The 22,047-nt window shown below is 42.3% G+C and overlaps 1 protein-coding gene across 4 annotated transcripts in view; it reads left to right on the top strand.

The window, feature by feature from the left end:
• Window positions 1-11,619, top strand: part of LOC121269152 (gap junction gamma-1 protein-like) — a 97,352-nt gene extending 85,733 nt beyond the window's left edge. For 3 of the 4 annotated variants that reach the window (XM_041173661.1, XM_041173663.1, XM_041173662.1), the window contains exon 2: window positions 7,632-11,619. In XM_041173661.1, coding sequence (XP_041029595.1) covers window positions 7,660-8,832 — 1,173 coding nt within the window. In that variant the 5' untranslated portion in view covers window positions 7,632-7,659 and the 3' untranslated portion in view covers window positions 8,833-11,619. Of the gene's footprint in view, window positions 1-7,462; window positions 7,533-7,631 lie in introns of all 4 variants that reach the window. The other variant, XM_041173660.1, reaches the window with a different exon arrangement.
• The last annotated feature ends 10,428 nt before the right edge of the window (window positions 11,620-22,047 follow it).

Raw genomic sequence — 22,047 nt, forward strand, 5'->3', positions numbered from 1 at the left:
GAAGGGCAGCACATAGAAGAGAACACCACCACCATCTGGAAGTTCCCCTCCAAGTCACTCATCATCCTGAATTGGAAATATATCGCCATTCCTTCACTGTTGTTGGGTCAAAACCCTGGAGCTCCCTTCCTAACAGCACTGTGGGTGTAACTACACCACATGGACTGCAGCAGTTCAAGGAGGCAGCTCACCACCACCTTCTCAAGGGCAACTAGGGATGGGCAATATATGCTGGCCCAGCTAGTGAAGCCCACATCCAGTAAATGAATTTAAAAAAAATGCACCAGAACACCTAGATCCCTCTGCACCTGGAAATTCTACAGCCGTTCTCCATTTAAGTAATACTCTGCTTTTTTATTCTTCCTGCCAAAGTTAACAACTTCACATTTTCCTATATTATGCTGCATCTGCCAGATTTTTGCCCAGCCACACAACCTTTCTATATCTGTCTGCAACCTCCTTATGTCTGTTTCAAAACATACTTTCCTATCTTTGTGTCATCTATAAATTTAACTATCATGCCTGCATTCCCTTCATCTAAGTAATTGATAAAAAAAATTGTAAAAAGTTGAGACCACCATCACAGACCCCTGAGGGACTCCACTTGTCACATGCCAATCAAAAAAGACCCATTTATGCATACTCACTTTTTCTGCCAGCCAGCCATTCTTATATCCATGCTAATATGTTACCCCTCTATCATGAGCTTTTATTTTCTGCAATATTACTGTTTGAGGATCTGCTTAATTTGGTGCCTAGTTTCTCATTCGGACTATGCAGACCCTCCTTTCTAGTTCTGCCAATGTCGTTGGTGCCTACATGGGCTACGACAACTGGATCCTCCCACTCCCACTGCAAGTTCCTCTCCAGCCCTGTGCCAATGTCCTGAATCCTGGCACCGGGCAGGCAACACAGCCACCTGGACTCTCGCTCTTGGCTGCAGAGAACAGTGACAGTCCCCCTCACCATACTATCCCATACAATTGCAAAATCTGATGCTCCTCCACTACTGTCTGCTCGGTCCCATTACTTGCCTCACTCACGGTCACATCCACCTGTTCCTCACTGCTGACCAAAACAGATAGCCCTTTTCAAGAGGGTCTTCTGGCACAAGATGCCCAGGTCTTTCTCCCCCTCCCTTAATTTGTGCAGTGTCTGCAGTTCAGCTTTCAGATCAATAACCCTGATCTGGAATTCCTCTACACTTACACTTTCTGCAGATGTTTGTCAGGGATCACCTTGGCATCCAAAAGCTCCCATATTCCACAGCTGCAACATAACTAAAGTAACAATGGCAGGACAGGTGTTATTTAGTAAATGTAATTACTCACTTATTTAACTTAGAATAATTCCTATGAATGCCAAACCTCTTCCCCCATGCACCAAATTCTCATGTGAAGCTGACTCACTACTCACTCAGTCTGTGTTTCGTTCCAGCATAGTTGCCTGTCTCTTCGTGTGCCGCTTACTGATCACGCGGTTTGAAAAGTCTGTCTCTTTTATAGACCCTCCGATGCATCACTAGCTAGTTTTGCTTCCTGCTACAGTAATTAACACCACTTGGACCAACTGCTTTCAGGTGATTGACAGATAACTGCCCCTCCATTCAGCTCTGTTTAACAAGCTAACCTTAAAGGTTAATACTGTGTCAGGTCATGATTCTTAATCTGTAGTTAAAACCTGAAAAAGACTTACCACGTGAACTTAATTTGCTACTCACTCAGTCTCTGCCTCCTCGCTTGCCCCTTCCTTATTTAAGGAAGGATACAGATACGTTAGAAGCAGCTCAGAGGAGGCTTATTCGATTGATACCTGCGATGGGATGGGGGTTATCTTATGTGGAAAGGTTGGACAGGCTGGGTTTGTATCCATTGAAGTTTAGAAGAATGAGAGGTGATCTTATTGAAACATATACGATCCTGAAGAGACTTGACCGGGTAGATACTGAGAGGATGTTTCCCTGTGTGGGAGAGACTAGAACTATGGGGAACAGATTAAAAATAAGGGGTCTCCCATTTAAGACAGAGATGAGGTGAATATTTTTTCCCCGAGGGGCGAGAGTTTTTGGAACTCTCCTCCCTAGAGAGCGGTGGAGACAGGGTCTTTGAATATTTTTAAGGCAGAAGTAGATAAATCCTTGATAAGCGAGGTGGTGAAAGGTTATCGGGAGGAGGGATGGCGGGAATGTGGAGTTGAAATTACAGTCAGTTCAGCCACGATCCTACTGAATGGCAGAGCAGACTCGAAGGGCCAAGTGGCCAACTCCTGTTCCTAATTGATATATTTGTCTGTTCATATAAACAGATTAAATAAATAAGATAGATGGAATTTAATGTGGCAAAGTGCAGACTACAAAGAGGAGGAAGAAGTGCTTCAGTTGAAGAGAGCCTTGATTATACCCCATCTGGATTACTGTGTTCAGACCTGGGCACCGCATCTCAGGAAAGATATGTGGGTCAAAGAGGAGGTACAGAGCAGATTTACCAAAATAACACTGGGGCTAAAGGGTTAAATTATTGAGGACAGGTTGCATAAAATTGGGTTGCATAAAATCCGTGGAGTAAGGTGGAATGGGTGGACTGATTTGAGGTGTTTAAAATGTTAAAAGGATCCGATAGAGAAGAAACAGAGAAGCCATCTCCCTTGATGGGGCACCCAGAACAAGGGGGCTGAACATTAAAATTAGAGCTAGACCATTTAGGATTGAAAGCAGGAAGCACTTTTTACTCCATCAAATAACAAGAAAAACTCTTTTCCCCCAAAAGATTGTAGATGCAGGGTCAATTTAATTGAAATGTTAAAGCCTGTGATTTAATATTCTTATTAGGTAAGAGCATCAAGAGTTTATGGATCAAAGGCAGATAAATGGCACTGAGGTGCAGAACAGCCCTATTCCTGAGGAACTGAGTAGTCGACTCCTGTTCCTCTATCTTTAAACACGCAACTGCTTCATTAAACCTCGGACCCTGCCCGCTCCATCCTCATTTCTAGCGACAAGCACAGCTCATGGTCGTCTTTGTCATCAAGCTCGAGATTATCCATTCAGCTGTATCTGAGCTTTCTCTGAAACCTACCCAAGTCTCGAGTTCCCATCTTTGTGTTTTTTTTTCTCTCATTTTCCCCTGTTCCCTCTTGGAGATCATGGTACCAATGTGACCCACTCCCTGCTCCTTTGAACACCTTCCCGCTAAACTTCCACCAGACTTCCTGGTCCCATTACTAGCTGCCCATGTAAAGAGTTTGTTCTTCTCACTGTACCAACCTAAGCAGCTGTCTTGATCCCACTTTCTCAAAAAGCAAAAGTGACCCTCATTTCCACCCCCCCTCCCCTGGCCTTGCAAGCTGCTGCCCCATCTTTCCCTTCCAAAGTCTCTGAATACATTCATTGCCTCCCAGACCTGTGCCTCTCTCTCCTGTGGTGCTATGATTGAGGTTTTTAGGATTTTGGTTGGAAATGACAAGGTAGACGGGAAAATTTTCTGCTGGTGGGGGAGTCTAGGATAAGGGGATTGAAAATCGGAGCCAGGCTATTCAGGAGAGAAATTGGAAAACACTCCTTCACAGTGTGGATAAGTATGGGACTCTCGACCACAAAAGCAGTAGATAGCAGCTCAATTAATTTTAAATCTGAGATTGATAGATTTTTGCTAGCAAATAGCATCAAGAGCTGGTGGGTAAATGGAACTTGGATCCCATTTGGCCATAATCCCATTGAATGATGGAACAAGCTTGAGGGGCTGAATGGTTAAGAGCATAGGATGTGAGCCAAGGTCCCTGAGACAGCAACTTCCAAATTCACGGCTGCTGCCATCTAGAAGGACAAGGGCAGCAGACACATGGGAACAGCATCACCTGGAAGTTCCCCTCCAAGCCAGACACCATCCTGACTTTGAAATATATTGCCATTCCTTCACTGCTGCTAGGTCAAAACCCTGCGAGTCCTTACCTTACACCCACAGTGCTGCATGTACACCACATGGACTGCTGTGGTTCATGAAGGCAGCTCACCACCACCTTGTCAAGGGCAATCAGGGCTAGGCAATAAATGCTGGCCACGAATGATTTTAAAAATAGAATAGACACGAAAGTTCTCTGAGACCACTGACCCAGTCAAGCAACCTAAAACTCCGTTAGGTTGCCTTGCTTGGCTCCAATCTTACCAATCCAAGCATACCAAGAAGGTGTCTAACAGTGGCATCTCAACTCAGTTCTGCACAGCTGCCTAATGATTCCACAAGAATCAATTTTTGGCCTCTTCATCTTAAAAGCATCTCTGCCTGACAGCTTTGTGTGTGTGTCTGCCCTACACGGGCTGCAGTGTTTCAAACAGCTGCTTGCCACTACCTTCTCAAGGGTAGTTAGGCATGGGCATAACGCCCCCACCCCATGAGCAAATGTTAAAAATCTAATCGTGCCCCTCAGTGACATCGTCTGAAAAATGGGACAGCTTCCACATGTACCGTGATGACACTGAGCCTCTCCATTGCCATTCATGACGTGTGCCTCGTAAATTCTGACCCCATGTGTTCTCTGTCACAGCTTCCAACTCCATACCACCCGCATTTTCATCTTTTTTCAACTCATCTGCTGTGGATATTCTCATTCACATTTGTAGCCTCTGCAGGCCTGACTGTTCCAATGCTCTCCTGACAATCCTCTGTCCTCCAAAAACTGCAGGTGATTCCAGATACTAGCCATATCCTACCAGGTACCCAACCCCACTCTCCTATCAACCTGTCCTCACTGACCTAAATTGGCTCCTGATACCCCAGTTCCAGAAATATTGAATTCTTCACCCTCACTCTTAAAATCATCTGTGTCAGCCCTGGCTCAGTTGATGGAACTCTCACCTCTGCATCTGGAGGCTCTGGGTTCAAGTCCAGGGCTTCAGCACAGAAATCAAGGCTGACACTCCAGTGCAGTACAGAGGGCATGCTGCACTGTTGGAGGTGTCTTCTTTTGAGTGAGACCCCATCTGCCTGATTAGTTGCATGTAAAGGACCTGATGCCACTATTTTGAAGAACAGCAGGGTAGTTATCCCTGGTGACCTAGCCAATATTTATCCTTTGATCAACGTCACAAATAAATTTTCTGGTCACTAGTACATTGCTGTTTGTGGTGTGGAAATTGGCTGGCACATTTCCTACATTACAATAGTGATTACACTTCAAATGTACTTGCTGGCAGTAAAGTGGTTTGAGATGTCCAGTGGCCATGAAAAGTGCTATATAAATGCAATTTTTCTTTATTTTCATTTTTTCAGGGCTTTGTTTCTCTATGTTGTAAACCTGTCTAATTAACACCCCTCCCCCACCTCGGCACACATCTTAGGTCAAGTTTTGGGTCATCCCTCCTTTCTGTGCTTCTCCATCTATATTTTCATTTAAACTGTGAAATGCTCTTGAACTATTTAATACTTTAGAGATGCTAAATGCAACTTGCTTGTTTCTCTCTCTGTCTCTCTTGTCTCTAACTCTGTTCCCCCTGTCCCTGTGTGTGTGTGACTTTCGCACATAGCTGTGTTTTGGCTCCACCTTATGAGGAACACTGATACTACAAGAAGAATGTTTTCTGGTTCAAACTCCGAGATGTCCTAGAATAATGTGAGATATAAACTTCTTCGGGTTTAGAAATGAACCTGGTGGTGACCTGGTTGCTGCATTTTATTTTAGGAATAAGAAAGGCTTTGAATGATCAGGAGAAGAGTGCAATACCTTCCATGCACTGAGGTCTCCCCAAAATGCTTTGCAACCGTTGAGTTACTGTTGTTGAATGAGCAAGCAGCAGCCCGTTTGCCAAAGGCACATTCCCACGGAAACAGCAAATGAGATCAGTGTTACCGGTGATGATGTTAATGGATGAATGTTGGCCAGGACACCAGCTTAATCCCTTGCCTTTTCAAATAGAAGCGCGGAGTCTTTTGTACTGATCTGAAATACTCAGTTGACACCTTGAGCTGGCAATTCTCATTTTGTAGCACTTCCTCGGTACTGCATTTATTTTCTGCCCTTGTCCTGCAGTGAGTTTTGAATTCATAACCTGATTCACGGTTACGACGCAGGAAACTGGCACTGCGTTGTCTTTTAGCAGCTTTTTAAAGGTCAAACATCGGTCATTTCTTTCCCCTTTCTCTCTTGTCCCTTTTTCTGTCTTCTCCATTCTTGTGTTCACTCTCTCTGTTCTAATGGAGACCCACTATTAATCTTTCTAATAGAGTCCCATTGAAGTATCAATATCAGTCAAGTTTTACTTTCCTTTTTCTCCTTCTTCATTGATCTATCCATTTTTCCGATAAATTTTACCGCTGAAACCTTTTGCTCTCTATCTTTCGCTTCCTTAGTTCGTCTTGTATTTAGCAATCTATTTGAAAGATTTTCTTTCTTCCCTTTCTCCCTCTTTCTTTCACTCACTTCTGATTCACTCACTTCTGATAAACTATCTCATTGACACATTAACCTTTATCTCTTTCAGATGCTCACATTTACTTTATGGGGAGAGTTTTCTTCCTGTCGGGAGGGCTGGTTGGGAGCGGAGCCAATCACCACCCACGATCGGCTGAACCCGCCATTTTTTGCGGGCCGGCCAATTAAAGCCCGCCCAATGTGACACACACCCAGAAGCTTCCAGCGCTACCTGTGCGGGAGGAGGGAGAGTCGGGGCCTGCGCTCTTTCGTGCATGTGCACGAAAGAGCACAGAAATCTCCCTGAGGCATGGAGCTGCCTCAGGGAGATTAAATTCAGAGCAAAAGATGGTAAAAATAAAAAAAATATATAATTCAGACATGTTCCCTCATGTGACATGAGCTGGGACATGTTTATGAATTTTAACAATTTTTATTTAATTAATAAACCCTTCTTGAAACCTCATCCCACCCCCCCCCCCCCCCGCGTGGATGAGGTTTCATGAGAAATGCGAAGGCCGCCTGGGCTCTTTGCCTGCGCGCCCCCCCCCCCCCCCCCCCCCCCCCAACCAACCTTAAGGGATGAGCGGCCCTGACAATTACTTTATTTAGTTTATTAATGGTCTTAACAGGCCTTTGATAATTCACTGGGCCGCGCGACCGACTCTGGTGCATGCCCGCCGAACAGATGATCTGAATGATGCGCAGTGACATCGGGACGCACGCCCGCCGAACGGATGATCTGAATGATGCGCAGTGACATCGGGACGCACGCCTGCTGAACAGATGATCTGAATGATGCGCAGTGACATCGGGACGCACGCCCGACATCATCGCGTGTCATTTTAAGCGTTGGCATGCGGGGCCTGGCCTCTCACGCTGAACAGTAGGTTCTGCCCTATATTTCAGATTTATTTCAGATTTCCAGCAATTTTGTCTTTCTATTTGCTAATATGTCATTGAGGGATACGTCTAAAGGTTTCGAAATGTTTAAACTGCTTTTTCTCATTTGAAAAAACATGTGTCCTAATATTGACACATTAACCTTTATCTCTTTCAGATGCTCACACAAGCTTCTCTTGTTCGCTTATAGGGTTATAATAGTTTTAACATCCTGAACAAATTCCCAGGTTTCTGGAACTATTTTGTTGGATTTGTGATCTTTTTCTTTAATTGTTCATGTAAAGGCTCCATTTTGTGTCTAATGGCAATTGTCTATTATATTGCAGGGTCCCATCGGAAAGCTGATTGAATAACATGAGCTGGAGTTTTCTAACACGTCTTCTAGAGGAAATCCACAACCATTCCACGTTTGTTGGTAAACTGTGGCTGACTGTTCTCATTATATTCCGCATTGTGCTAACAGTCGTCGGAGGGGAATCTATTTACTATGATGAGCAGACCAAGTTTGTTTGCAATACAAGACAGCCAGGCTGTGAGAATGTTTGCTACGATGCCTTTGCTCCATTATCCCACGTAAGGTTTTGGGTGTTCCAGATAATATTGATTGCCACCCCATCTATTGTATACCTGGGCTACGCCGTCCACAAAATTGCAGCAACGGAAGATCATGAATACGGACAGCAGAAGACGAGGAAACACCAGTATGCAGTGCAGTGGAAGCAGCATCGTGCTTTGGAAGAGGCTGAAGATGATAATGTCGAGGACCCCATTCTGTATCCAGAGATAGAACTACATAGCGATAAGGAGAACCAAGATCAAAAGAGCCTGACCAAGCACGATGGGAGGCGTCGCATTAAAAGAGATGGCCTGATGAAAATTTATGTTGTGCAGTTGCTTACAAGGACTGTCATTGAGCTGAGTTTTCTTGTGGGCCAGTACATTTTATACGGCTTTGAGGTGGTTGCAAGATATCAGTGTGAAAGGGATCCGTGCCCTCATCGGGTAGACTGCTTTGTATCTAGGCCAACAGAAAAGACCATTTTTCTTCTAATAATGTATGGGGTAAGCTGTCTTTGTTTAGTCATAGACATCTGGGAGTTGATGCATTTGGGATTTGGAATGATAAGGGATGTACTACGAAACAGGCAAAACTCCATGACAGAGGCTAGTTATAGTTACCCCTACACATGGAACACTCCATCAGCTCCCCCTGGTTACAACATTGCAGTCAAACCAGATCAGGTTCCATACACGGAACTTTCGAATGCTAAGATGGCTTACAAACAAAACAAGGCAAATGTTGCTCAAGAGCAACAATATGGGAGTAATGATGAAAACATCCCAGCCAACTTGGAAAGTGTGCAGCAGCAGCTGAAAATGGCCCAGGAGCAACTGGACCTGGCTTTCCAGGCCTATAATGAGCACAACAACCCCTCGAACCATCCCAGAGACAAGAAGAAGGCAGGATCAAACAAGAGCAGCATAAGCAGCAAATCTGGAGATGGGAAAACCTCCGTGTGGATTTGATAACTATTTTGTTGCTCAGCTAGTTTCAGTTGCATATAGACTCGCAGATGGCTTAATACAAATGAACCATTACGAACTTAATACAAATAGCCATTACGAATGGATAGTTCAAACTATTCAATTTAGTTATATTAAATAGCCGCCTGAGACCCACTTCAGGTCATGACCAAAATGTATTTTCTACTCCAGTACTGTTTTATTTTGGTTCCGTCTATGGAGGCCTAGATTGGAACTTGCTGCAGATTTAAGTTTTTTGTTTTGAAGAACTCTACTCGCTCTCGAGGTGACTTTTGTTAGGTAGACTTTGGCGAGATAATTGCCACTATTGGATTTGATGAGTTTATTCCTTCCAGTTACCATACAGCCAAGTTGGATAAAAGTATTTCAGAAATGGAATGCAGCTCTCACTATTCTATATATACAAAAAAGTGCCTTTTTTTTTTAAGAAAGAGGACAGGAACAAACATGAGCAACAGGCCAGTTGTAGTCATACTCTGTGTTGCATGGTCAGTAAATCAAGGCTTATATTTGAATAATTTTGTGCAAAAGGTTGAATTTGAGCAAGTAATTTTTTTCTCCCAGATGTTCATGGTAACAGTGCTTCTAGTATCTTTTTTATGTTGATACTTGCACACAACATTTAAGGATGATGGTTTATCAAGATCACAGACTGACTTCAAATAAGAGAAGACACCTTCCACAACACTGAGGGGTGGCTATCTGTTTAGATCATTCCCAGTTTTCTCAAAATAATTAAGTTAGATTTGATTACAATAGATCTTCCTTGATATAGTAAAAATTAATATAGGTGCAGAATCTATTTTGACACTTTGTTACTACAGTGTAAAAACTAGAAATTTTTGATCATTGAGATGTCATAGCAGCATACCTTCAGTTGCAAGAGAATCCACTGTCACACTGTCCAAGACTTGATCTCTAATCATGATCTTATTCAGTAAATGATTTAATGAGCACCCTTTTATTATGAGAAGGAAGGTAAGCAATTAGCATAGAAAATATTAATATCAAATAGGATAAGATTTCAAATTGGCACTTAACAAAGATTGTTCAAATTAAATATTCTGTATATGAGAGACAGATCAGTGATACTAAACGATCTTTAGCATAGGAAATGCAGCTTCTTATTTTTCATCTCCAGCCTGAAGATCTCGAGTTTATTTTGAGTTGTGTGTGTCTGAAGTGGAAGAGCATGTTTCTCGGACATATTGTGATAAATTTTGGTAGAAGGTTCAACATGCTACTACTAAAACTATTTTGATGTGCTTCTGAACAAGATACTTCTGCTGAAGAATGATTCATTGCACTAAGTGCAAGACTTTCCAACACCACTTTTCTCTTCTTTCCCCAATTAGCGACCCAAAGTAAACGTTAAACGATAAGTTGTTGAGCTTCCTCAATATTTCGTTGTCTATATGTTTCAAAAGGAAGCCATCGCATTTACTTTGGTGACTCAACATTTTTATTTAAGTTAATGTACCAAAGCTCATAAAATGGAAAGGTTATGGTTAATGTCATTCATTATGTAAAGGGCAGAGTCCTTAATGCCAATATTGAACGTATTTTATTGTTTGAAAACATATGTTTACACTTTTTGTTATTGATCACGGTTAAGTAGTATACATACCATAGGGCGAATTTGGAATTGAAGATTAGCATTAAGGTTAATGCTTCAATTATAAGGGAAGGAACCTTAGCTTGTCTTGGGTTTTAAGTCATCTATATAGCCTTTTTTGATGGCCCACCTTGATATTTTTAAGACTAGATTGCCAAATTAAAATCCACTGTCTTCAAATATTGTTTCAGAAACACCCAACTCTGACTTCCAAGGCACCAAATGTACTTTTCTAGTGTTTCTGCCCTGGAACAAATTGTAACATCTGAAGGATGCCTTTGCCTTTGATTTCAGTCCATTGCAGATAACCTTGTGCTTAGCTAAGTGTATCTGTAGGTCAAAATGATAGAGAAAATACTAGAAAATCACCGAGGAACTTTTCAGTTTGTCCTATCTTTTCACTTTGAAAGAGTTTCATATATACTTTCCCAGCCAAAATATTATTAGTTTCAGGGAGTATTTGTTCCAGCTATTTGCAGCACTCTGTCAACAGATTGATATGTATTTTTGTCATGGATCTAGAGGTCACTTCTGATAGGTTGAAAGTGCCATCATGACTTCATGTTGAAGCTGTGTCCTCAAGATGGACCTCGCCTTTTTAGCTAAAAGGGAATATAGTTAGATAAAGCATTCAGTATTTTTCAGAATATTGGACTATGTAAAATATGCCTACTTTTATGTAAATGTTTTTGAATTTAGCTACACTGCACTTCTTTAGTGAAGTGGTAGGATTGCCAAATGGAAAACTGTTTCTAATTTTAGTGATTCATTGAGAGACTTTATGAAAAATTTTATGTCGCCATATGAAATGAAAACAAGGTGCCTTTTTTATTTTGCTGTTACCGACTTTTTAAAAAAAAAACTACTTCATGCTACATTCCAAACTCTGTAAAAGGCATATTTTGTCTCACACTGATATTGTGCATATATGGAGCCAGGTCTTCAGATTGTTCTTCGGTTGTCTAAGGAAATGTAACTTGTCATTGCATCATCTATGCAACTTATCCTAGTTTTATATAATAGAGTTGGCTGTTTTTTTTTAAAAAAAAGTCTGCATATTTGAAAAAAATAATTTTGTTTGAAAGCCTGTCTGTTTTCTGCATGTTTCAAAAGTACTTCAGAATTGTAACTACAAATAGAAGTTTTGTTCTAAATATTGTCTGTCCTTTCTTTTGTGTAGTTAAATCTTAAATGGTTTCCTCCCAGCCGTTTGAATGAACTTCCATGTCCCAATTTTAAGTACCCAGTGTATTTTGGGTGCACGGTGTTAGGGTGGGGGAGGGGGTGCAAGGTCAACATCAAAAATATTGATCTAATATGAATACCTAATGCTGGGAGTACTGTGTCCAACTCTAGGCACCACACCTTAGGAACAGTGCAGAAAAGATTCATGAGAATGGTTCTGGGGTGAGCAGATAGATTAGAGAAGCTAGGGCTATTCTTATTGGAGAAGGGAAGATTGAGAGGAGATTTTATAGAGGTATTCAAAATCATGAGGAGTCTGGACAGAGTATATAGTGAGAAACTGTTTCCATTGCTGGAAGGATCAAGAACCAGAGGTGATTGTCAAAAGAAGCAATGATGCCATGAAGAAAATGTTTTCATGCAGCAAGTGGTTAGGATCTGGAATGCATGGAGGCATTGTGATGGAGGTTTATTCAATCAAGGCACTTAAATTGGAATCGTCTGAAGAAAAGAAAAATTGCAGGGCTATGGAGAAAAGACATGGGAGTGGTACTAGATGAGTTCTTGCACAGCAGGCACAGATATGATGGGTCAAATGGCCGCCTCCTGTGCTGTAACCACCATTATATGATTCTATGCCTGCACTAGCTTTAAGTTTGGCCCCATATCTTTAATTATGGCAGAATATCAATGCAGCACTAAACACCATTGTGGGAGCTTCAGTTCCAGTAGGTTGTTCCTGTTGTAAACGGCCCCAGTAGAGTTATTAGTAGATTTTGAGTACTAGGAATGTGGTTAAATTGGGATTAGAGTTAGGCCAAAGCCTATGTGCTTCTTTATTTTTTAAACCCCCCCCCCCCCGCCCCCCCAGGCCAGGTGACAGGAGCCTTTTCACAGTCTACTTGCTCTCTTGCTTCCTTCTCCCACATAACATTGGTCCCTTACTGTCATTGCAGGAGTGGGCTGTGTTCCGGTTTATCTTGCCATCCAGGAGGAAGCTACGTGACCCTGACTGATTTAAAGTTTAAGGGGTAGAGCTTCTGATCAGTTAAGTTCACTTAGGAGTACTTAAAACACTTGTGCTGCATTCCTATGCATTCTATTTTTACAGAGGCGTTAAATTAGTGCATTACTACCAGGGTAGTGCCTGCCGACACATTCTTTTAATTCAGGAGAACAATAAAAATGCTTCTGACCTTGGGAGGAGGGCAGTAGTCAATGCATTGGCTTTGCCCAAAACCTCTTATTGACAAGAATATCAGAATTTTCTGCCCCTCTTTCACCAAGTAGGATGTGGCCACCTCCCAGTTGAGGAACTTGTAGGGGTCAAGTAAAAGTGTCAGTTGAGGTGAAAGTGCTTTTTTTGTAACAAGTTGAGGTCAATGAAGAGAACCTGGGAGCCCTCTGCATGATATAGAACAGAAATGCTCTTTGTCCATTCTCAGTCCAGCAGAACAGCTGGTGTTTGAAAAAATTGGTCTGTTTGTGCTAGTGAATTGCAGGATGCTTAATAGTGAATCAATTGCATTGTATTATGGCCAGTAAATAAGTTCAGATCAGCTGCAATTTATGTCACTGATTGGGAGTAATTTATGATTAATCTTCCTCTAAAATGTGGCAGAGTGGATTGGATGCTTTTTTTTTGCCTTTGGTATAGCTGGGTGTGAAACAAGCCCAGACTGTTGATCAGCGGAAGAGATTTTTTCAGGCTGTAAAAACCAAATGTGAAATGACTCTGGATGGTGGGAGCTTTGATTCCAGGAGGCAACCTCACGCCAACGTAGGCATGTCAGGTGTTGGAAATGAAGAGTGTCCCATTGATGCAGTGAGGTGTGTGCTGAGAGCTTTAATATGCAACTGATTTTGCGATGTCTGATCTGAAATGCTCGAAGCTTTCGGGAGGAGGGGGGGGTCCTTTTATCTAGGAAATCGAACAGTTTTCCATTTACAATTTTCCATCATTAATTTCAATCCCACTTCTCAAATACTTTTAATGCACGTCATTCTGAAGGGTAAATATAGCTCTATCTAGCTGTGTTAATAGCTATGTCTGCACACGCCTATCTGCAAAGCCCTACTTCCTGTTACCTTTTTGCCATTATAAATTCTTATACCCATATTTATAATGGAAATTGCCTGTGTAAGATGGTCCCACTTCTGACTTACCAGTGATGATAATTCTCTAACATCTCAGCTTTACATCTCCTTAGCTTATAACAGAGAAATTCCTGTGCCCTAATCAGTTCTTTCTCTGCTACAAATTGCCATATATTTTACTATTCAGCTTTAACAAATATAAAATCAATGGGTTTTACCAGATAAGAGCAGATTGAGTTTAAAATAGCTACAGAATTACTGTGTCTCCTGATCTAATTATTACCCTCTAACCTTAATTCATCTAAAGACTACACTACCTTGACTATTATGTGCAATGTCTCAGTGAAGCAGTTGGGATTTTAAATGAAGTTGCGATGCATCTTGATCATTTGTGTGATCCCTGACATTTGCATGCTGCCGTTGACTGCTCTCTATGGATCATCCTGATCTGTCATCTTCCCATTATTTGTGCAACACTTTCTATTAAACATCCATATTTGGATGTTGTATTTAACTTATTTTAAATGTCATCTCTAACATCTATTCTTTCACTGGGTACAGGCTTTCAACTCATCCCTGAGGCAACTGCTGGAATTTGAAACTTAAGATAAATTGCAGTTTGTTGCAGTTAAATTAATTGCAATTGTTTAAAAAATTGTGATCGATTTATAAACACCCCTCCCCCCATCTTCCCAGAGCTCACTGTGTAAGCTCTATTGGTTATGATGTTATACCAGCTGTAATGTCAAAGTGCTGCAAGATTACAGCATGCTCAACTCTTTGTACTACAAAGGACCAGAGCGTTTCTCCAGCATTCGGAAAAGGCCGAGATTTATGGAAATTGGCTAGGGAATGATTTTATAAAATTTTGAATGGTTTTGGAAAAATGTAATATTTTGTCTGCTCTTCTTCATTAACACCTACTTCTTAGCTTAAAGCAAGATTTTTTTCAAATGCTGCCTCTGGTGTCCCCCAGGATCTATCCTTGGCCCCCTCCTATTTCTCACATACATGCTGCCCCTCAGTGACATCATCCAAAAACACAGGCCTGAATTTTACTAGCCCCCAGCAGTCATGGGGAGCGGTGCCGGATTAGTTCCCAGATCATCTGCCATTGGAGAATTTTACCAAGCGCAGGACTGGAATCGGATAGGTCGCCTCTCCTAGGGACGGGCAGCCAATTTTCATAAATGGCAACTCCCCCCCCACCCCCCCACCAAATTGGGTCTGACTTTAACAGTGTCGATGGTGGGTTGACCCCCCTGCCATGTGAGGAGGCTGCCGGTTAAATGGAGGTGCCTTCCAGTAGCAGCATAGGGTGGAAGGTATTCTGAAGGAAAGCAGGTAGGGAAGGCAGCTCCAGTGATTTACCCCACCCACACTCAGCAGTCGGCCTATCTATTTTTAAGAATATTTGTTTTTCCTACCTGCTGAAGGCAGGAGGTCTCCAGCCTGCCTCAGTGGTGGCCAACACACCTGGTGGTGTTGCCTGGGGCAGGTAATTGTCTTTTTAATAGGGTGGCAGCTAAACTGCTAAAGTAGATGCTGCCTGTAAAATTCAGGGGGAGGACCCACTTGTCCATGCCAGCGGCACACATTTCCTCCCAAAGTCCACCCAATCAGTAAAATTCAGACCATAATTTCCACAGGTAAGCTTGATGGTGCCCCCCTCTAACTCACCAAAACCTCCTTCGACACCCCCCACTGTCTCTAAATTGTCAGGCATCTACTACTGAATGAGAAGAAATCTCCAATTAAATATTGGGAAGATTGAAGCCTCTGTCTCCAGTCCCCACCACAAACTTTGCTCCCAATTCCATCCCTTTCACTGCCGGCTATCTGGAGCTGAAGCAGACTGTTTGAGACCTAGGTGTTATGTTTGACCTCGAGATGAGCATCCAACCGTATAACTGCAGAATCACAAAGAACACCTATTCCCACCTCCATAACATCACCCGCCTCGATCCCTGCCTGAGCTCATCTGCTGCAGTATCCCTCATCCAAGTTTTGCGTTATGACGTGGCAGGTGATGTGTGCCAGGCGGAACAAATCCACAAGGGAAACTTGATCACGTCACAACTGTTTTGCAATTTGTATTTTATTTTGAGATGTGTGCCCTGAATTCAGAAGTAATAAGACTACCACAACTTCAGAGGTTTTTTGAAAGCTAAACTCAACATTTATTAACACAAGAAAAGGTTCCAAGCACATACATGGGTCCGGAAATTACTACTATAATAACTCCTAAAACCCCTAATTAATCTGGCTCCCAGTAGCACCATTTGTTAAGGCAACAGTAAAAAAAACAAATAGATTTAAACAGACCCAGGCAAAGCAACCCGATACCCTGGAAAGTGAGTTTCAAAGTGTCTTCTCAAAGTGGTTCCTATAGACAGCAACTTGATTCACAGAGGCTGGAGGCTTTTCACATTTGTGCTGGATCTTAGAATGCCTTCTCCCCTTGCACGTAGCCTCATCATTTTTATACATGTTTCTCCCTTTTAATGCAAATTCTATTGTTCCCATATGTTTTTGCAACTTTACTTTTCTCATAATATAAGTCTTTAATGGTACCAATTTTATCAGCAACTTTTGGGAAAAATAAACAGTGGCTTAGCTTCTTCTGGCTAGGTGAAACATCTTACCATCTCTTTGAAATTCAAATTAACCTAATTTATCAAAAAATGCAAATGTTTCTTACACCTCACATTCTAAAACTTAAGCCATGTTTATATATTTAGCATTTCAAACCTAGCTTGTTGATAACTCAAAGCCTCTAGACCAGCTGTCTCTAATTCAATTAAATCCCACCCCTTTACACAGAAACTATTCAAACCCCACTATTAACCCACTTTTACAATAAAGCACAATATTATGAAAATTATTATATTTTCATGATGTTTGTCACCTCTAGATTTGACTGCTAATGCACTCCGAGCAGCATCCCATGTTCTATCCATGCTAAACTTGAGGTCATCCAAACTGCTGCCCCTGACTTAACACATGGCAGGATTTGCATTTTGGGTCAGAGCTCCGAAGTCAGGGTCAAATATAGGTCTCAAACCTGCACTCAATTGGGAACAGTCTCCTAACATCGATTTTTCTTTGGCCAGTTAGTGACAGAGGCCCAATTAAGGATGGTAGGTTGGCTCTTGAGGATGGAGGGTCAAAACGAAGTCTCCAGCACTAAAGGAGCTGCAGCTTGCTGTTACAGGTAGGAGAAGAGAAGTCCAGGGTCGGTGTATTTGGTACCCTAAGCGAACCTTCAACCTTGAAACCATCCCCCCTTGCGTGGCCCCTCCCACCTCTCTCCCCACCCCGCCCCCTCCCCCAAATTATCTTTCCAAAATTAATACATTGGTGCTGTGCATCACACCAACCCATGAATGGGCCTAAGGCCATCACTTTCAGCCATGAAAAATGTCCAGTGTACCTTGTGTGTGCCTGGAATGGCAAGGTATCTCAAAATTAGGGCAACAGGTGAAGCTAGCTGTTTACACTGCCACTAGGCAGTAGCAACGCAAGTAATAGCTGTTCTGCCTATCACACAGAAGAGTAATTTTGTTTATGAATTTCAGTGCCAATGTGATGCTAGGTATGTAGCCCAAACATCCCATAGACCATTGTTATGATATACAGGTGGTATGTGCCACGCTGACCAAATCCGACAGGTGAGCTTAGCCACACTATCTCAATGATTTGCATCAAGTGCCGTTTGTGGAAGAGAGTTCCAAACTTTAAACATCTTTTGCATGTAGAAATGTTCTCTAAATGTACTCTTAATTTTTAGTCCATTATAAGATTTGATCACAGGTCACAGATCACCCAAAAGGTTTAAGGATTCACAAGCAGGAGTTCCTCAGGAGCTTGGCCCAACCATCTTCAGCTGCTTCAGCAATGACCTTCCCTCCATTGTAAGGTCAGAAGCAGGCACGTCTTGCTGTTAAATTGCACAAGGTTCAGCACCATTCATGACTCCCCCGACTGAATTAGATCATATATATGAAGCAAGACCTCGACAATATTCAGGCTTGGACTGACAAGTGGTAAATAACATCCATCACACAAGGGGCGGACAGTAACCATCTCCAACAAGAGAGAACCTAACTATCTCCTCTTGACATTTAACGGCATTACCATCATTGAGTTCCCCCGCTATCAACATCCTAGGCCCTACCATATAAGTACTCACTGCGGCTACAAGAGCAGCTCAGAGGCTGAGAATTCTGTGGAAGGTAACTCACTTCCTGATTCTCTATAGCGTGTTTACCATCTACTAGGCTCAAATCAGGAGTCCGATGGAGTACTCTCCACTTGCCATTTATAACTGATATAAAAACTTACAGGGACAGAAGAGTTTGTTTCCATATTTTATGCTTTTATGTTCTTATTTTATGCTTTTTATAAGAGTCATAAACTGCATTGTGACTACATCTTGCATTGGTGTTACAATGGGATTTATTTGAAACACAAAGGTAGATAAATTAAACCGAACTTACAATGGTTACAATTTCTTACAATTTTGTGCGACTGTGAGGCACGTTAAAGAATTCTGTGCAAAGAATATTGTGGATCTTTATCCTCAAGCAGTTAATGCTATGCTAACTTTTTTTTTGACACAACTATTTAGGTAATGGATTGAGGGTTACAAATACACAGAAATTATGGTTTATAAGTTGGTCTACAAGTTTCTGGGAACAGGAGAGATGTTATTTCAGGGAAGGCAACTGTCCAAGATAAATAATGTATGTTAGATATGAAAAGAGATCTTGAAGCTTTGTTGGATATTCATTTTGAGCAGGGAAAAGGACACAGGCTCGGATTTTTGTTTACATAGATGGAAACACATGGGCATCTTAAACAATTGTTTAAGCCAAGGTATAACATGCTTTTTGTTCCCTCAACATGCTCCAATGTGGCCTGTTTAATATAGTTTTACTTTGTATTGTACACATATCTAACGAGAATAGAATTGTTCCAAAAACATAGATTATTAATAGTTTCAATTTTAATATAGAATATGAGCATTCATTTATCAATTTACAATATTGATTTTTTTGATAATCACATCGCATGTATAATGTGAGGTACACTTGTCCTAAACATGCAAATTACGTCACACACAAATACTCAAACAGCACCAAAGGGCAGAAAATATTAAAAGTCAGAAACAAATATGGATGCATATTTTTCTGGTTCTGCCCATCTCTGTTTTACACATGCAGTAACATGAGATTTTGTAGCAAAAATATGTTCGTTTACACTACAAAACAGTTGATATTAACATTCCTGTTTTATTTTGGTCTTCATTGTGAAATTCAGTGATTTTTGTATTGAGACGAACAAGAAAGAGCTGTGTGCAATTATAAAACAAGTTCTGAAACAAATTGAATACAAAAGTTGACCTATTACCACTGGATGTTCTTATTTTGCAATTTTCTTCACTTCAGAATGAATTTTCAGCATCACAAATTTTGCTGCTTTGGAGAAGAATAAAAGAATATGATTAATGAACAACATTATTCCTCACTGGTCAGCTCCATTAGTACAGATACTTACATTTAAATAATTATCTGGTAAATAGTCTCCCTATAGCACATTGTCAGTTGCCAACTGCAACTGTACATGTTACATGAGTGAATGCATTTTTACCAATATTGCACCCTGCCCAATATACAGAGCTGCCTCAGTTTAATCAGTTACCTGGCTCTTTCTTTAGCAAGTTTTAAAAATATTAGAATTATTAAGAGTCAATAACTCAATGAAAATAAGGAGCTTCTAGCAAACATTATTCTAAGGCTGAAATTTTCTGGCCCCGTTGGCATCCAGCATCACAGGGGAGGTGGGGGGAGAACAATATGGCAAGAAGGACAAAAATCGGTTCCACATTGTCGTGAAACCAGTTTGCGATCGTCCACTCCACCTGTCAATGGCGGGCCGCATTTCTTGCCGCTGCACACCGGGAGCCTAATTTCAATACATAGCATCTTGTTATAAGTCCTGCTCACTGCAATCGTCCCCCCCTCACCCTGGATTATCCGGGCCAACATGTTTCACGACTGTACATAAGCGACATGCACCTGGCGCGCTGCACTTCGCTCGGGACTTTGAGGTTTGTTTGCCTACCTTGCTTCGGGCAGCACTCGCAGTCATCAGCGCCAAGTGTCGCAGGCAGCACCACATCACTTTTAGGGGGACTCACAGGTAGGTCTTTATCTACTAGACCAGCCATAAGGCGGGGGTGGCTTTTCAATGGCTGCAGGGCTAGGGGTTGCTTAGGGATGGAGGAGAAGTGGCCTCAGGAAAGGGAAGAGGCCGCAGGGTGAGAGTTGTACTGGGGAAGGTGGGTAACCCAGGGTGCATGTGAGGGCACATGTTGATCTGTGCAAGTGGCCTCAAGGTGAGGGCGGAGGAGGCAGTCTCCAGAGGAGATGAGGCCAGATGGTGATGTAGGGCATGTGCGAGAGAGTGCGTGGTCATGTCCCTTGAGCTGGCAGTGAGTTCACTGTACATGTTACATGAGTAAATGCACACTTGTGAGTGTGTGAGTTTAGAGCGATAAGATGGCGGCCTTACCCTGGCGGCACGGATGAAATCATTCATCCATTTTCTGCACTGGATGGCCGATCTCTTGTGTGCAGTGTTAGCACTGACCACTTCTGCCACTTCCTCCCAAGCCGGAGTGGGGAGACTGATGGGCCTCCTGTGGCCAGAACGGGGGTAGAGGACATCGTGGTGGCTTCTACGGCGTCCCAAGGATGTGTCACAGAATCTGGGGACTGCACTTCACCAGAGCAGTCCTGGGTTGCAGTATGTGCGTGACTGCAGTTTAAATATGGTGCCTTGTTTGAGGAAGCGGCAAAATAACGGTGTGGCGGGCAAATTGGAAGCCACCTACCAGCGAGATGGCATGTTTCCTGTGGCTGCATAATTATTGAGGTGGGAATGGGACGATACAGTGCGAAAACCCGCCATTGCAGCCGGCAGGTAAAACAGCTTTTTCCCGCTTGCTACTGTACTTTGTGAAAATCTGGGATGATTCTGCCCTAAGTTTCTGATTAATGAGTAGAATGTGTGATATGAAATGTAGAAGATACATTGGCCCAAATTTTCCAGATCATCAGAGAATGGACGTAAACTGGGAAATGTGCCAAGGCCCCGTGGAAATCTTAATGTACACACATGGGCAGAAATTACTGGGAAGTTTGAATTTCCAATGGGCTGATTTCTGCTGCCCAGGGGCCTCTGCAAAAGTCTCTGACACTGAGCTCAGTGTCAGAGACTTGGGTCAGATAAATGGGACTTACTTGCATTATTATCATGGAAATATTACACTGGTTAATACCTCCTCTGACTCGGTGATGAGCCAACATAACACAACTGAGTGCCACAACCAACACCCCCAAATCACATCGCCCAACCCAAACAGACTACCCCTCGACACAACCCTGCCACTCATTCATCCACTCATCCACTCACCCATTCACTCAATCATTCACCAACTCATCCATTCACCCCTTCACCTGCTCATCAATTCACCACTCATCCATTCACCCAGTCACTCACTCACCTATTTGCTTACTAAAAGACTTGAGACCTTTAAAAACTTATTTGAAAATGCAGCTACTGTCATGAAAGGAGGGGTGTCTTGTATTTGTCCATCTTTTCTTGCTCTTGATGCCCTTCCCCATGGATGTCTAAACTGACCTATCGATGCTTCAGCTGGGATTGGAAGTCCTAGCTGAAAAATCGCAAAAGGGACGGGTCCCAGAAATCTTCAGGGGCAGCAGCAATGTGAGCAGCGTCGACATTGACTGGAGATCTAGGCCATTGCTTATAAGGAATTCAGATTTTTTTCTTCTCTAAAATTAAACGGTTTTGGCTTTGGATAGGCCTGAGAACTACAGGTGTGATGAACGTCTGCTGTGATGTCTAAAAGTGCTCCGGACTATAAAACTCAATTCTTTGAAGGTCAGTCGAATGTCTTGGAAGATGCAGAATCATCACCAAATCAAGAAAACCACACAGGTAGAGTTTCTGTTTTACTCTTTATGGAGTGCATACACTTCCCTATAGAACACTCCCTACAATCTATAAAGCTTTAGTGTAGCTTGTCACATCTCTGCAGCCTCTTCCAGCCATACAATCTTCTGAGAACTACATGTTCTTCTCATTCAATACCGGTTTCCATCACCAATCACTGGCAGCTGTGGCTTCTGCTGTCTAGGCCCTGAGCTCTGGAATTCTCTCCTAAACATACCTGCCTCTCTCACTCTTAGGGACATAGGAACAGGAGAAGG

Source organism: Carcharodon carcharias, chromosome 23 (genome assembly GCF_017639515.1).
Source record: "Carcharodon carcharias isolate sCarCar2 chromosome 23, sCarCar2.pri, whole genome shotgun sequence".
Taxonomy (NCBI): Eukaryota; Metazoa; Chordata; class Chondrichthyes; order Lamniformes; family Lamnidae; genus Carcharodon; species Carcharodon carcharias.